At 51.3% G+C, this 14,233-nt stretch overlaps 1 protein-coding gene across 1 annotated transcript; it reads right to left on the reverse strand.

Annotated features, from left to right (window-relative positions):
* Positions 1-1,810: 1,810 nt before the first annotated feature.
* On the reverse strand, positions 1,811-12,617 carry pgam1b (phosphoglycerate mutase 1b). Its single transcript, XM_038822316.1, has 3 exons — positions 12,096-12,617; positions 7,740-7,920; positions 1,811-2,317 (listed from the first exon to the last, which is right to left on the reverse strand). Exons 1-3 carry the CDS (start codon positions 12,507-12,509, stop codon positions 2,148-2,150), a joined length of 765 nt encoding a protein of 254 aa, XP_038678244.1. The 5' UTR covers positions 12,510-12,617; the 3' UTR covers positions 1,811-2,147.
* Positions 12,618-14,233: the final 1,616 nt, after the last annotated feature.

Below are 14,233 nucleotides of genomic sequence, written 5' to 3' on the forward strand. Positions count from 1 at the left end.
GGGAGGAAGAGAAGGTTGACAGCAACCGAGATTGAACAGATCAGCCAGATCAAAATCTATTCCTTAGACCAAGGCGGACAGCAGTCAGGCCAGTTAATCCAGTGTGGAACCTGGATTTAACCAGGAGCAGAGAATCCAGGACCACTGGAGAGCTCAAGAGACAGAGGTTCGTCACTCTGACATCTCAGTCAACACCATCTAAATTATTATAACCCAGCTAAACATCCTGATCAGCTCCATTAGCTCCATTGGCTCGAGGGGCCAGATGGCCTACTCCTGCTCCTAGTTCTTATGTTCTTTCCTTCATCAGCCCAAACTATTCACTTCAACAAATGCTGCTATAATCCTAAGGTTGCTGAACAACTGTTATTTCAAGTCTTGACTGTCTGACTTAACAAGGGTTCATTTATTCCCTCAATAGTGTGTGGGGATCCGAACAGGGTTTGGCAGTGTAAGTGTTAATATCATCCAGACTGGTTGAGGAGGCATTTAAGAGTCAACCACGTTGCTCCAAGGGTGGCACAGTGGTTAGCACTGCTGCCTCACGGTGCTGAGGACCCGGGTTCGAATCCCGGCCCCGGGTCACTGTCCGTGTGGAGTTTGCACATTCTCCCCGTGTTTGCGTGGGTTGCACCCCCACAACACAAAGATGTGCAGGGCAGATGGATTGGCCTCACTAAATTGCCCCTTAATTGGAAAAACAAATTGGGTACTCTAAATTTTTTTAAAAACCACATTGCTGTGAGGTCACGTGTAGGCCAGACGAGGTAAGGGTGGCAGATTTCCTTCCAGAAAGGACATAGTGAAACAGATGGGTTTTTATGACAACTGACATGGTCATCATTAGACTTTTAATTCCAGATTTTTATTCAATCTAAATTGCCCCATTTGTTGTGGTGGAATTTGAATCCAGGTTGAAGAGGATTACCCTGGGTCTCTGGAATACGAGCTGACTGACCACTGCCTTCCCTATGTTCCTACATAAAACTTACAGCACAGAAACAGGCCATTCGGCCCAAATGGTCCGTGCTGGTGTTTACGTTCCAGGTGAGCTTTCTCTTGCCCCTCTTCATCTCAGCCCATCACTATGGCCAGGATCTTCATCCTCATTCCGGCTGGGATATTCCGGTGCCGTGGAGAGTGAATGGAGTTTTGCCTCCATCGCCACATTTTCCATTCTTGCTCGAAACGGGTCCGCCATGAGCAGAGAATCCCGTCCATTATCCCTATTTTCCTTTCCGCTTCTTGTGCCTACCAAGCTTTCCCTCAAACATATCAGTATTGTTAACTCAACCACTCCCTGCGGTCGAAGGTTCCATATTCTCATCCCTCTCTGGGCAAAGGGGATTCTCCTGAACTCCCGACTGGATTCACTGGTGATTATTCTATCCCCAAGGAGAAGTGAAGAGGCTAAGAGGCCTTGATGAATAATCTTGTCAGGCGATCAATGCCATTACTCAGAACTCTTACACCCCAAAGCTTAACTCTGGCCTGTCTATAAAAGTTGAATCCTAAATTGAACACAGCTCTCATTGCCAATGAAGGTACATCGCCCAATGCTGAACCAAGCAATTCTGCCTTACCGTAATTCTTAGAGTTTAATGTCTGGTCTGTGTTGATTTTACGGTCTGTCTCATCGCAGGTAAAGCTGTACAGACAATGTGCCATTTCCGGGTTGCCCCTTGATTTAGTTTGAAGTGACCCGAGAGTTAATGAAGGAAACCGATGGCCGAACTGCGTTTTCTGGTTCAACCTGAGCTGTTACAAGGGGAAGGGGTCCAACACCAATTAAATCAGATGCACGGAGGAGTGGTATACTCAGCATTTTACTGCTCACACTCACCATGCGAACAAGGCTCTTAGTGGCCAAATCCAACACATGTCACTATGGGAAAGAGAAGAGGGGGACCCAGATTTTTGTGGAGGGGGGGGGGTGAAAACAGGGTAGCAGGGAGGACCCACTGAGCATGCTCAATAAGCACAGTGTGCGACAGGAAATACAATTCTTGACTAATGATAACGCAGAGCTGTATGCAGCCATGATTCCCCAGACACATAAATATATATATATTTTTTCTTTTAAGAAGCTATATCGTGGAATTCTTCTGATCTGCATAACTGCGTCTGCCCTCTCTCTGTGCGGTCCTTCATTTCTTGGCTTTGCCCTGAGCTGCCACAGCAGCCATTGCTGCCTTGACCGTCTCCTCGTCTCCCAGGAACTGCATGGGCTTCACCGGCTTTAGGTTCTTGTCCAGCTCGTACATGATGGGGATTCCTGTCGGGAGGTTCAGTTCCATGATGGCTTCCTCAGACATGCCTACCAATCAAAGAACAGACCAAATCATTAGGGACAAAAGAATTGGAGGAGGTCCCTTGCCTCTCTACGACTATTCAATTAGAACATGACTCCATTTATCAGCCACAGAAATATAGGAAATAGGAGCAGGATTGGACCAGTAGTGGACTCACCAACATTAAGGGCATTCAAATGGTCATTGGATAAACACATGGATGATAAGGGAATAGTGTAGATGGGCTTTAGATTGGTTTGACAGGTCGGCGCAACATCGAGGGCCGAAGGGCCTGTACTACGCTGTAATGTTCCATTGTTCTATTCAGCCCATCAAGCCTGCTCCACAATTGAAACAGATCCCGCATGATCATCGACCTCAACGCCATTTTCCCGCACTATCTCCACATTCCTTGGTGTCATTAGTGTCCAGAAATTTACCGATTTCTGTCTTAAACGTGCCCAATGATTGAGTATCCACAGCTCCTCTGGGGTAGAGAATTCAAAGATTCACCACCCTCTCGAGTGAAGAGATTCCGCCTCATCTCAATCTGAAAAGGTCTACCCCTTAACCTGAGATTATGTCCCCTGGTTCTAGTCTCACCAGCCAGAGGAAACGTCTGCACCTACCCTGTCACACCCAGTAAGAATTTTATAAGTTCCAATGAGATCACCTCTCACTCTTTGAAACTCGAGAGAATGCAGACCCAGCCTCGTCAATCTCTCTCATAAAACAATCCCCAGGGATTAGTCTGGTGATCCCTCCATGGCAAACATATCCTAGATGAGGAAGCCAAACCTACACACAAACCCCAGGTGTGGTCTCACCATGACTCTATGCAAGGCCATGGTTCTGTAACACTTTATACTTTGCCCAACCAAAATCCATCAAACTAAGTTTTGAAATTCTCATTTGACCCCCAGAATCAAATGATGAGGGAGTTCCAGATTTTCACTGCGTTTTGTGTGAAGAAATGTTTCCTGACCATCACCCCCGGAAGGTTCTGGTTCTTATTTTCCGCTCTGTCCTCTTGTTCTGGGAATAGTTTGCCTCTATCTAGCTTTAATTAATCATCTCAAACACCTCGCTTCAATCACCCCTTAATCTCCAGTAATGAAGAGAATATGGCAACCTGTCCTCTCAGAGTAACCCTCTTAGCCTCTGTATAACTCTGGTGACTCTACGCTACACTCCCCAAGGCCAACACCGGGGGGGGGGGGGGGGGGGGGGGGGGGGGGGGCAGTGCTCAGAGCCGAAGGCTGTTTTTCCAGATGTATTCTAATCAGAGCTTTATACAACAGGAGCACAATTTTCTCCCCTTTGCATTCCAACCGTCAACACCCCCAGGAGATAACGGTCAGTATTCCGTTAGCCGTTGAAATTCTTTTTCTCTATGTCCCAACCCATTGCCAACTCTATGAATTAACAACTGAATGTGGAATTCTTCCTGGCAAGTCCAAGCGAGACCCGTGGCCCAATTAAGCACATCAGCGTACTTGGCAACCACAGCACCAACGCAAAATACGGCAGACTCTGGAAATGCAAAATAAGAACTGAAAATGCTGATCAGACAGTTCAGGTGAAAGGTCATCGACCTGAAATGTTAATTCTATTTCTCTCTCTACAGACGCCGTGTCTGGTCTGATGGCAAACGGTAACACTTCTCCCCACACACACACACACTCACCAAAACCTGAGTTACCATCGAACTGGTGGAACATTAAAACTTTCTTTTAAAAAAAATAGTTGTAGCGATCAATTGAGTGAACTGCAACAGCGTTTAACAAATTCAGATTCTAACTGAAATTGTCACAAAGTGAAATCATGGCCCAATCAACTTCCAGGCCCAAACCCAAAGCCTGGGATTCATGGATTGAACAGGCCGAGCTAGAGAGGCAATATCCATCTCTCTGTTTTAGTGTGCTGGCGATAGAGCCTGGAGACCAACCGCATACAAGCCAGAAATTCCCTCTCCCCTAACGTTAGAACCCAGAGAAATGGGACAAAGCGACGGGAGCAACCTCCCGTAAAGGTGTGGCTCTTCTGAATTGTGACTTTAATGATGGTGTCTTTCATGATTGGCTGACTCCAGCCAATGAAGTGCTTTCTAAAGTAGCAGCTAATTGATGCACAGCAAGCTCCCACCAAAAAGAAGTGTGATGATCACTCGATAATCTGATTCTGGTGATGTGAGTTAAGGGATAAATATTATTCAGGACACCAGGGGAAACTCCCCCTGCCCGTCTTCAAAATGGTGACACGGGGTCTTTTACATTCACCTGGGGGGGCAGATGGGGCCTCAGGTTGAAGGTCTCGTCTGAAAAACAGAGGGCGGATCGACCGGCTGCGTCGCGCCTGAACGGGAGCGTGACACGGCTGGTCAATGTCGGGGGATGCCTCCCGCGGGCTTCCCAGGAGCCAGTAGGCCTCGCGAGATCTATCCAGACCTCGCAGGGCATCGCCGTTCAGGATCTCGCCCACAATGAGCGTGACCAAGCCTCGCGCACCTACGGCAGTTTTAAACCCACTTAGGCGCGCTCACCCAGGTTCTACCGAGCTCCCGGTAACTAAAGGCCTCCGCAGGAAGTCCCCAGCCGGGCGCCGTTCAGTACTGGTCCACACAAAGGTAGACCAGTTAGAATGGAACACCGGGATCACCCAGGCCACCTGAGGTCCCTGCGTGGTCAGGGTGGGGTGGGGTGGCCCCTTGGTTCTCCTCGGAGCATGGGCACCCTGGCATGACCACAGTGCCCAGGTGGCACTGCAAAGCTGACAGCACTGCCAGCGTGGCACTGCCAAGGACCTGGACCTGGGAAGCCATGCCCATGAAAGGAGGCTGGAGTTAGGGTATGAAGGGTGGGGTGGTGGCTGCAGGGCGGATATGAAGGGACCTCGGGGAGGTTGGCGGGGTGAAGGGTGGAGGTCTTTGGGGGGGGCCTGAAAGAGGGCGTGGGAAGGCCTGAAAAGCGGGGACCCTCAGTCACCCTGTAGCAGGATGTCAACACATTGGGGAGGAGGGGGGGGGGGGGGGGGGGGGGGTAGTGCCCACGTGTGCGTGTGAGAGGCGACATTGCCCGTGGGTGGGATATAGGGGACCCACATGTCCTCTTCAAGATCAGGGCACTCTTTCAAATTGGTGGCTTGATCTCTGAGGAGCCGGTCTGGTCAGAGAGTTCAGTCCCCCAGTGAGGAAAGTAATTCTGGGTGTGGGCTTGTCCGGGGAGAAACTCCCCAGGGCCCAGAAGAGTGACCCGGCCTGGTTACGTTAACATTCATTACAATATCATTAGACAGACTGACGCCTCTAGTTCCACCCTCAAAGTATCTTCCCACCCAGGCCGCGAATTACTGCTGGTTTTCAAGAATGAAAACTAGTCGTGATGACCAGGTAAGTGTAAACCCGAGTTGTGAGAGACATGGCACCCTGGCACTGCCCTGGCACTACCAACCTGGTACTGCCAGGGGCTGGCCCTCTGGGGAGCCCCATTGGCAAGGGTGGCGGGGGTGGGGGGGGGGGTGGGGGGAGGGGGAGTGCGCCAACGCCTTGGCCGGGGGGGGGGGGGGGGGGGGTGCTGCTTGTGGGGCTATCCTCCCTGACCATGGGAGGGAGATTATTTTTTGATCAGATCAGGGCAGCCTTTGAAGATGGCGCCCAGATCTTGGTGAAGCTGGTGGCGTTGCCAGCTCCGTCAGGTCCCACCCCGCCAGGGTGATGGAACAAACCACACCCCCGGATTCTCTGTGCACACAGTGCCGGAACATAGGGAGTGAAAACTCGCTGAAACCGACACTGACAAATTTTGGGAAGATTCCTCCCGTTGAAAAAGATACATTCTGCTTAAAATGGTGAGAGGTCTTTTGGAGAGCAGTGTGGAGGAAAGTGATCCCATTGTTGGAACATTCAGGAACAAGACAGCACTGATTTACCATGATTGACAAAAGAAGCAATGACGACACGAGGACCCATTTTTTTCGGCGGCAGTGATTGGTTAGGATCAGCACTGTCTGTGAGCGTGGAGGAGGCCAAACTGATCGAGGTATTCGAAGAGAATTGGAGAATTATCTAAAGAGATGTTCAGGACTATGGGCAAAGGGCAGGGAAGTGGAAAGAGGTGAGTTGCTATTACAGAGGGCCAGTATGGACATGACGGGTCGAATGGCCTCCGTTTGTGCTATTTCAGAGCAGTAACCAGCTTCATTAATACCAGTGAAATTTAACCCAATAAAGCTTTTTTCACTGACTGTCAACCACCACCTGTGTGCAACTCAATGCTAAATAATTAAAACTGACTCTAAAAGACCTGGCAGAACGATGGATAATCTGATCAGACTTTCAGTAAATTAAAGAAATTACATTGAATAGCTTTGAGGACATTGTCCTATCTCGCCAAGGCCAGTCCTCATTGTCTATGTAATAATCTCACCAAGGCCAGCCCTCCGACACCATATCCTTTCATTTATGGGCAGCACGGTAGCACAGTAGATAGCACTGTTGCTTCACAGCGCCACGGTCCCAGGTTCGATTCCCCGCTGGGTCAGTGTCTGTGCGGAGTCTACACGTTCTCCCCGTGTGTGCGTGGGTTTCCTCCGGGTGCTCCTGTTTCCTCCCACAGTCCAAAGATGTGCAGGTTAGGTGGATTGGCCATGATAAATTGCCCCTTAGCGACCAAAAAGGTTAGGAGGGGTTATTGGGTTACGGGGATAGGGTGGAAGTGAGGGCTTAAATGGGTCAGTGCAGACTCGAAGGGCCGAATGGCCTCCTTCTGCACTGTATGTTCTATAACGGGAAAGGCTGCAGCTTACAGCGCACATGTCCAAGCTCAGGGACCGGCAGAATACCGGCCCGGGATGAAGCAGCGGGTTTTTTAAAAGCTGGATTCGACCCCGTGACCCCAGAGCACCAGCCTGGGCCTCTGGAATACTAGCCCAGTGACACTGCCGTTCCCGTTGCATCAACCAAGACATGGGCATTGGGTTTCGGCGCAGCTTACAAACTGGGAACAGGAGGAGGCCACTCGGCCCCTCGAGCCCTGCTCTTCCATCCAATAAGATCGTGGCCGATCCCGAGCCGAGCTGAGACTGGGCAGAGGCGGGCGATGTTACGGAGGTGGAAATAGGTGATGAAATGAAATGAAAATCGCTTATTGTCACGAGCAGGCTTCAATGAAGTTACTGTGAAAAGCCCCTAGTCGCCACATTCCGGCGCCTGTCCGGGGAGGCTGGTACGGGAATCGAACCGTGCTGCTGGCCTGCCTTGGTCTGCTTTAAAAGCCAGCGATTTAGCCCGGTGAGCTAAACCAGCCCCTGGTGGTGACAATATGCATTTCGGAATCTCAGTTCAGGGCCAAACTGGCGATGTAACACAGGTACGGCCATGTCCAGGTTTGCGAACTGTAAATGCAGGAAATAGAAATCACTCAACATTTAAACTAGATCAGGGGCAGGTACCTTCCAGATGCTTGACAATCCCTCTCAAGCTGTTGCCGTGGGCTGCAATCAGCACCCGTTTCCCAGCTTTAATCTGCGGCACAATCTCCTCGTCCCAGAACGGCAGGGCTCGGGCGATTGTATCCTTCAGACTCTCGCAGGACGGAAGCTCGTCCTCAGATAGGTCGGCATAGCGACGATCCTAGGGGAACAATCACACCTTCAGAGACATCCTCATTTTAATGGCTTTTCTGATCAAAGTCCGACGGAATTCTGTTTACTGACACATTGGAACGGTAGCAGCTCTGACAGTGCAGCACTCCCTCTGTACCCCACTGTTTCTCAGCCAGAGCTCTGTGCTCAAACCCCTGGAGTGGGTGTCTGAGGCACATCTGCTCCTCACTGAGCCTGTTCGAAATAGATCACTGGTTACTCTGAATGGAGGTCGCGGATAGAGAGAGATTGAATCTCACTGAGACACAGAGGGAGAGAGCCAGAGAGAGATAAACAGAGAGTGACAGAGAAACAGAGAGAGAGAGAAACAGAGAGAGAGACAAAGGTAGAGAGACAGAAACAGAGAGACAGACACAGAGAGGACAGAGGGACGGATAGAGACAGAGAGAGAGAGGGACAGAGACAGGGGGTGACAGAGACAGGGGGTGACAGAGACAGGGGGTGACAGAGACAGGGGGTGACAGAGACAGGGGTGACAGATGAGAGAGAGCAAGGAAGAGAGAGACACAGAGGAAGAGAGATAGAGGGAGAAAGATAGAGGAAGAGAGACGGAGGGAGAGAGAGAGAAAGACAGAGAGAAATAGAGAGACAGAGACAGAGAAGGGGGGGGGGGTGGAGAGAGCGAGAGAGAGAGAGAGAGAGAGAGAGAGGGAAACGCCACAGTGTACAAAGCTATGGATAAGTGCTGGAAAATGGGATTAGCACATATGGCTGGTGCAGACACAGTGGGCCGAATGGCCTGTTTATTTGTGCTGTAAAACCCAAAGACCCATCCCCGATGGCCATTGAGGAGGAGGTGGCTGCGAGCTGCCTGTTTACACCGTCTGTGTGGGTTACATTCAGGCAGTTTGGTAGAATTGACCTGGCTTACTCATCCATTGCTGTGGGTGTGGAGAAGGCCAGACCGGGTCAGGGCGGCAGATTTCCCTCCCCGAGGGCCTTTAGTGAACCAGATGGATAAAATAAAACCTATTACCTTGCAATGCAATCATCGCCGTCACTGGGGCAAACTATTACCTTGCAATGCAATCATCGCCGTCACTGGGGCAAACTATTTTGGTTCCAGATTTATTGGATTGAAATGTCCTCAGGGTGGGATTTCCAGGTTACTGATGCTGAGCCCTGGGTGACTAATTCAGTAACATACCAGGGTACAGAATATCCCCATGTGTGTTAAACTGAATGTGTAATGGGGACTTGCAGTCGCGGCCATAGAGTGAGTGGTTGCACCCTGGGCAGCTCCGGCTCGAAGGCAGGAATTTGAGCTCTTTTTACCCGAAAACGGGAGAATTGTGACGGGAAAGTGTAGCTGAAGGTGTGAAGGAGATGTCACCCCCCCCCCCCCCCCCCGGGAGTGCCGTGTCTGCTGGGTATCAGACCCGGCAGAAGGAGATTAAAGACCTGGCCAAGGAACTGGAGGAGACTGTGGCGCGGAAGCCATTGGAAAGAGGGGGGGGGGGGGGGGGGGGGGGGTCATCGCAGGTTGGGAAACCCCAGATGGAGCAGCTGATGGTGTTTACAAAAGGAAATGCACGAGGGTCCGGTCAAAGGCAATCGAAGGAGCGGTAGCACCCTAGAAAGGCTCGATGGAGAGAGTCGAGAGTTGTTTGGGGGCACAGGGGTCGCAGATCCGAGAGATGGAGAGGGTGATGTTGGTCCACAGCGATCGGGTGATGTCGTTGGAGGTGGAGGTGGGGCTCCTGGGGGACCTTTGTAAATCGTTAAGAGCAAAGGTGGAAGAGCAGGAGAACAGGACTAGAAGGCAGAACCTTCTGCCTGGAGGAGTGGAAGGCCCAAGTGCGTTGAGATACGTCTCGAAGATTCTGGCGGGGCTGCTGTGCAGAGTGGGTGCTGGACAAGGCCCCAGGGGTGGATAGAGCACACAGGTGCCTGAGGCAGGGGCCAAGGGCGTGTAATATAAGATGATTACGGAATGTGATCATGACCAGGAAGCACAGTAGCATAGTGGTTAGCACAGTTGCTTCACAGCTCCAGGGTCCCAGGTTCGATTCCCGGCTGGGTCACTGTCTGTGTGGAGTCTGCACGTCCTCCCCGTGTGTGCGTGGGTTTCCTCCGGGTGCTCCGGTTTCCTCCCACAGTCCAAAGATGTGCGGGTTAGGTGGATTGGCCATGATAAATTGTCCTTTGTGTCCAAAAAATGTTAAGTGGGGGTTACGGAGATAGGGTAGATACGTGGGCCTCAGAAGGGGTCTCTTTGTAAGAGCTGGTACAGACTCAATGGGCCGAATGGCCTCATTCTGCACTGTAAATTCTCTGAATCTATGACCCCGTCGAGAGGGCGGACACAGGAGGTAGTGATGTCTATGGAGGTGGAAAAGGGATTTGACTGGGTGGAATTGTGGTACCTGTTCGAGGTCCTGGGAAGTCCTGGTGACATGGGTGCATCCGTACTTGGCCCCGGGGGCGAGTGGATTTATATTTGGAGACATATACTGGTGGCTGGGGGAGTGCAAGTGGTGAAGATCAAGTAGAAATAAGAGGCGTTGAGGGGGGGAGGGGGAGATAGATTGGGGAGTGCGGAGTGAGGCGATGCGCAGGGTGAATTCGACCTCCTCGTGTGCGAGGATGAGTTTGATACAATTTAAGATGCTACGCAGGGTATACTTGACTCCAGCGAAGATACGTGGGTTTCTCCAGGGAGTGGCAGATGAATGCGAGAAGTGTGGGCGAGGATGAAGGGAGGCAGTGGCGGAGTGGTGTTGTCACTGGACTAGTAAACCAGAAACTCTGAGTAATGCTCTGGGGACCCAGGTTCAAATCCCGCCACTGCAGATGGTGAAATTTGAATTCAGTAAAAATCTGGAATTAAAAGTCTAATGATGACCATGAAGCCATTGTCGATTGTTGTAAAAACCCATCTGGTTCACCAATGTCCGTTAGGGAAGGAAATCTGCCGTCCTTACCCGGTCTAGCCTACATGTACCAGCCTCCCGTACCAGCCTCCCCGAACAGGCGCCGGAATGTGGCGACTAGGGGCTTTTCACAGTCACTTCATTTGAAGCCGACTTGTGACAATAAGCGATTTTCATTTTTCATTTCATGTGACTCCAGACCCACAGCACTGTGGTTGGCTCTTAACTGCCCCCCTCAAGGGCAAATAGGGATGGGCAATAAATGCTGGCACAGCCTGCGATGCACACGTCCCACGAACGAATAAAAAGAAAAGCACACATGTTTTGCGGCTGTGAGAAGGCGGAGAGATGCCGGGGGGAAGTGTTCGGGACGCCAGCAAAGATTGTGGGAGCGCAGGTCGGGCTGGACCCCATGGTGGTGATTTTGGGGGGGTATCGGAAACGCCGGAGCTGATATAGGGTGCAGAAGGCCGATGTCGTTGCCTTCACCTCCCCGGTTGCCCAGCGAGGATGTTACTGGAATGGCGGTAGACAATGCAGCGGGGGGGGGGGGGGGGGGGGGGGGGAGGCTGGGACAACCTGTCAGACTTCATCCGGTTGGTGAAGATTAAGTTTGAATTGAGGGGTTCAGAGGAGGGCTTTGGGGCACGATGGGGATTGTTCACGACCATATTTGAGGAATGGTTTGTCGTGGGGAGGAAAAGTGGGGGGGGGGGGTGGGGAGGAAAAGTGGGGGGGGGGAGGAAAAGTGGGGGGGGGAGGAAAAGTGGGGGGAGGAAGAAAAGTGGAGGGGGGAGAGGAAAAGTGGAGGGGGGAGAGGAAAAGTGGAGGGGGGAGAGGAAAAGTGGAGGGGGGAGAGGAAAAGTGGGGGGGGGAGAGGAAAAGTGGGGGGGGAGAGGAAAAGTGGAGGGGAGAGGAAAAGTGGAGGGGGTAAGGAAAAGTGGAGGGGGAGAGGAAAAGTGGAGGGGGGGAAGGAAAAGTGGGGGGGGGAGAGGAAAAGTGGGGGGGAGGAAAAGTGGGAGGGAGGAAAAGTGGGGGGGGGGAGGAAAAGTGGAGGGGAGAGGAAAAGTGGAGGGGAAGAGGAAAAGTGGGGGGGGAGGAAAAGTGGGGGGGGGGGAAGGAAAAGTGGAGGGGGGTAAGGAAAAGTGGGGGGGGAGTGGGAAATCTGTAATATTGAGAGTTGGGGAGAAGGTTCCCCACATTATTGATGTTTTTGTATTTCTGAATAAGTTTGGAACACATTGAGAAAGGATTGAAGGGTAGCTTTGACCTTGCTGATGGTGGTGTAGAAGTCATGTTCCGGGTCCATGGGAGGCGGGGGAACATCGAAGGATCTTCTCCAGACCTTGACCTGCTGCTCTCCGTGCTTGGCCGCTGTCTCCGCCTTGTTCAGGCCGGTCAGGCCGCCGTAATGTCTCTCATTCAGGCGCCAGGAACGCACCACCGGCACCCACATCTGGTCCACCCCTTCCAGCACCGCCCACAGGGTGCGGATGGCCCGCTTCAGCACCGAGGTGAAGCAGATATCAAACTGGTAACCAGCCTCAGCCAGAGCCTGGGCTCCTCTGGCTGCCTCCTGCAACCCTGTGTCAGACAGGTCAGCATCGAACCAGCCACAGAAACGGTTCTCCTGGTTCCAGGTACTCTCACCGTGCCGGATCAACACCAACCTGTGAGCAGCCATCACCCAGACAGTCCCTGGCTCCCTGCTCCTAATCCTCTCCTCCCTGCTCTCACCTCCCTCTGTATCTCTGTCACCTCCCTCTGTATCTCTCTCTGTCACCTCCCTCTGTATCTCTATCTCTGTATCTCCCTCTGTATCTCTCTCTCTGTATCTCTCTCTGTCTGTATCTCTATCTCCCTTTCTGTCTATTTGTCTGTCCTGCTTTCTCCAATTGCTCTCTCTCTATCCCTCTCTCTGTCTCTGTCCCTCTATCTCTGTATCTCTCTCTCCAATGGTCTGCAGCACCTCCCAGCAAACTGAAAGCAGACAAAATGCACGTAACGAGGACACATCGACCTTCAGGAAGGACTGTACCCAATTTACTCGTGAAAAGCTCGACCCAAATGTATAATCCACCACTCACTTTCAGTTAAACCGCACAGAAGAAAAAATGGCTCTCAACTATTGAATCGTTTTGTTTTCTAGATGTGTGTACTTTCTGCTGAAGCTGCAGACTGCTCACAGGGGACCCAGTTTGCCAGTACAGAGAGCAAGGGATGGACTATCCCTGCAGGGTAGGGAGTCTCCTCTCACGTTTGTTGCCCCTCCCTAATTGCCCAGGAGAAGCCATGATGTGGAGATGCCGGCGTTGGACTGGGGTGGGCACAGTAAGGAGTCTTACAACACCAGGTTAAAGTCCAACAGGATTGTTTCAAACACGAGCTTTTGGAGCACTGCTTCTTCCTCAGGTGAATGGAGAGGTATGTTCCAGAAACATATATATGGACAAAGTCAGAGATGCCAGACAATGCTTGGAATGCGAGCATTTGCAGGTAATTGTCTCAAGGCAGGACATTTGGTAGGATAAGGTGATGGTGAGCCACCGCCTTTAACTGCTGTGGTGTAGGTACACCCATGGTGCTGATAGAGAGGGAGATCCAGGAGTGCAACCCAGTGACAGTGAAGGAACGGCGATATATTTCCAAATCAAGATGATGAGTGACTTGGAGGGGAACCTCCAGGTGGTGGGGTCCATGTGTCTGCTGCTCTCATTCTGCTAGATGTCAGGGGTTGAGAATTTTGAAGGTGTTGTTCAAGGAGCCTTGGTGAGTTACTGTAGTGCATCATGTAGATGGTACACACGGCTGCCACTGTGCCTCGATGGTGGAGGGAATGGATGTTTAACATGAATGGGGTACCAATCAAGCGGGTTTCTTTGTCCTGGATGGTGTTGCGCCTTTTGAGTGTTGTTGGAGCTGCGCTCATCCAGGCAAATGGAGAGTATTCCATCACACTCCTGACTTGTGCCTCGTAGATGGTGGACAGGCTTTGGGGGGGTCAGGAGGTAAGTTGTTCACCACAGGATTCTTAGCCTCTGACATACTCTGGTAGCCACAGTATTAATGTGGCTAGTCCAGTTCAGTTTCTGATCAATGGTAACCCGCAGGATGTTGATGGTGGTGGATTCAGCGATAGTAATGCCATTGCTTGTCAAAGGCAATGGTACAATTCTCCCTTTTGGAGATGTTTGTTGGCACGAATGTTACTTGCTGCCTTTCAGCCTGAGCTTGCATGCTGTCTCGTTTATTATAAGCATCATCCTTTCCACTGAGCAATGGTTATGAAATATTTGGCATGTGTTAAATGTATTTAATATTACTCATGTGACTGTAGTTAGTGAACAAGCCCAATTTCAGTCTTGCGACCCACTGAGTTGCCAGGGGAGGTTGTGGAAGCAGATACAT

This window comes from Scyliorhinus canicula, chromosome 16, assembly GCF_902713615.1.
Source record: "Scyliorhinus canicula chromosome 16, sScyCan1.1, whole genome shotgun sequence".
Classification (NCBI taxonomy): Eukaryota; Metazoa; Chordata; class Chondrichthyes; order Carcharhiniformes; family Scyliorhinidae; genus Scyliorhinus; species Scyliorhinus canicula.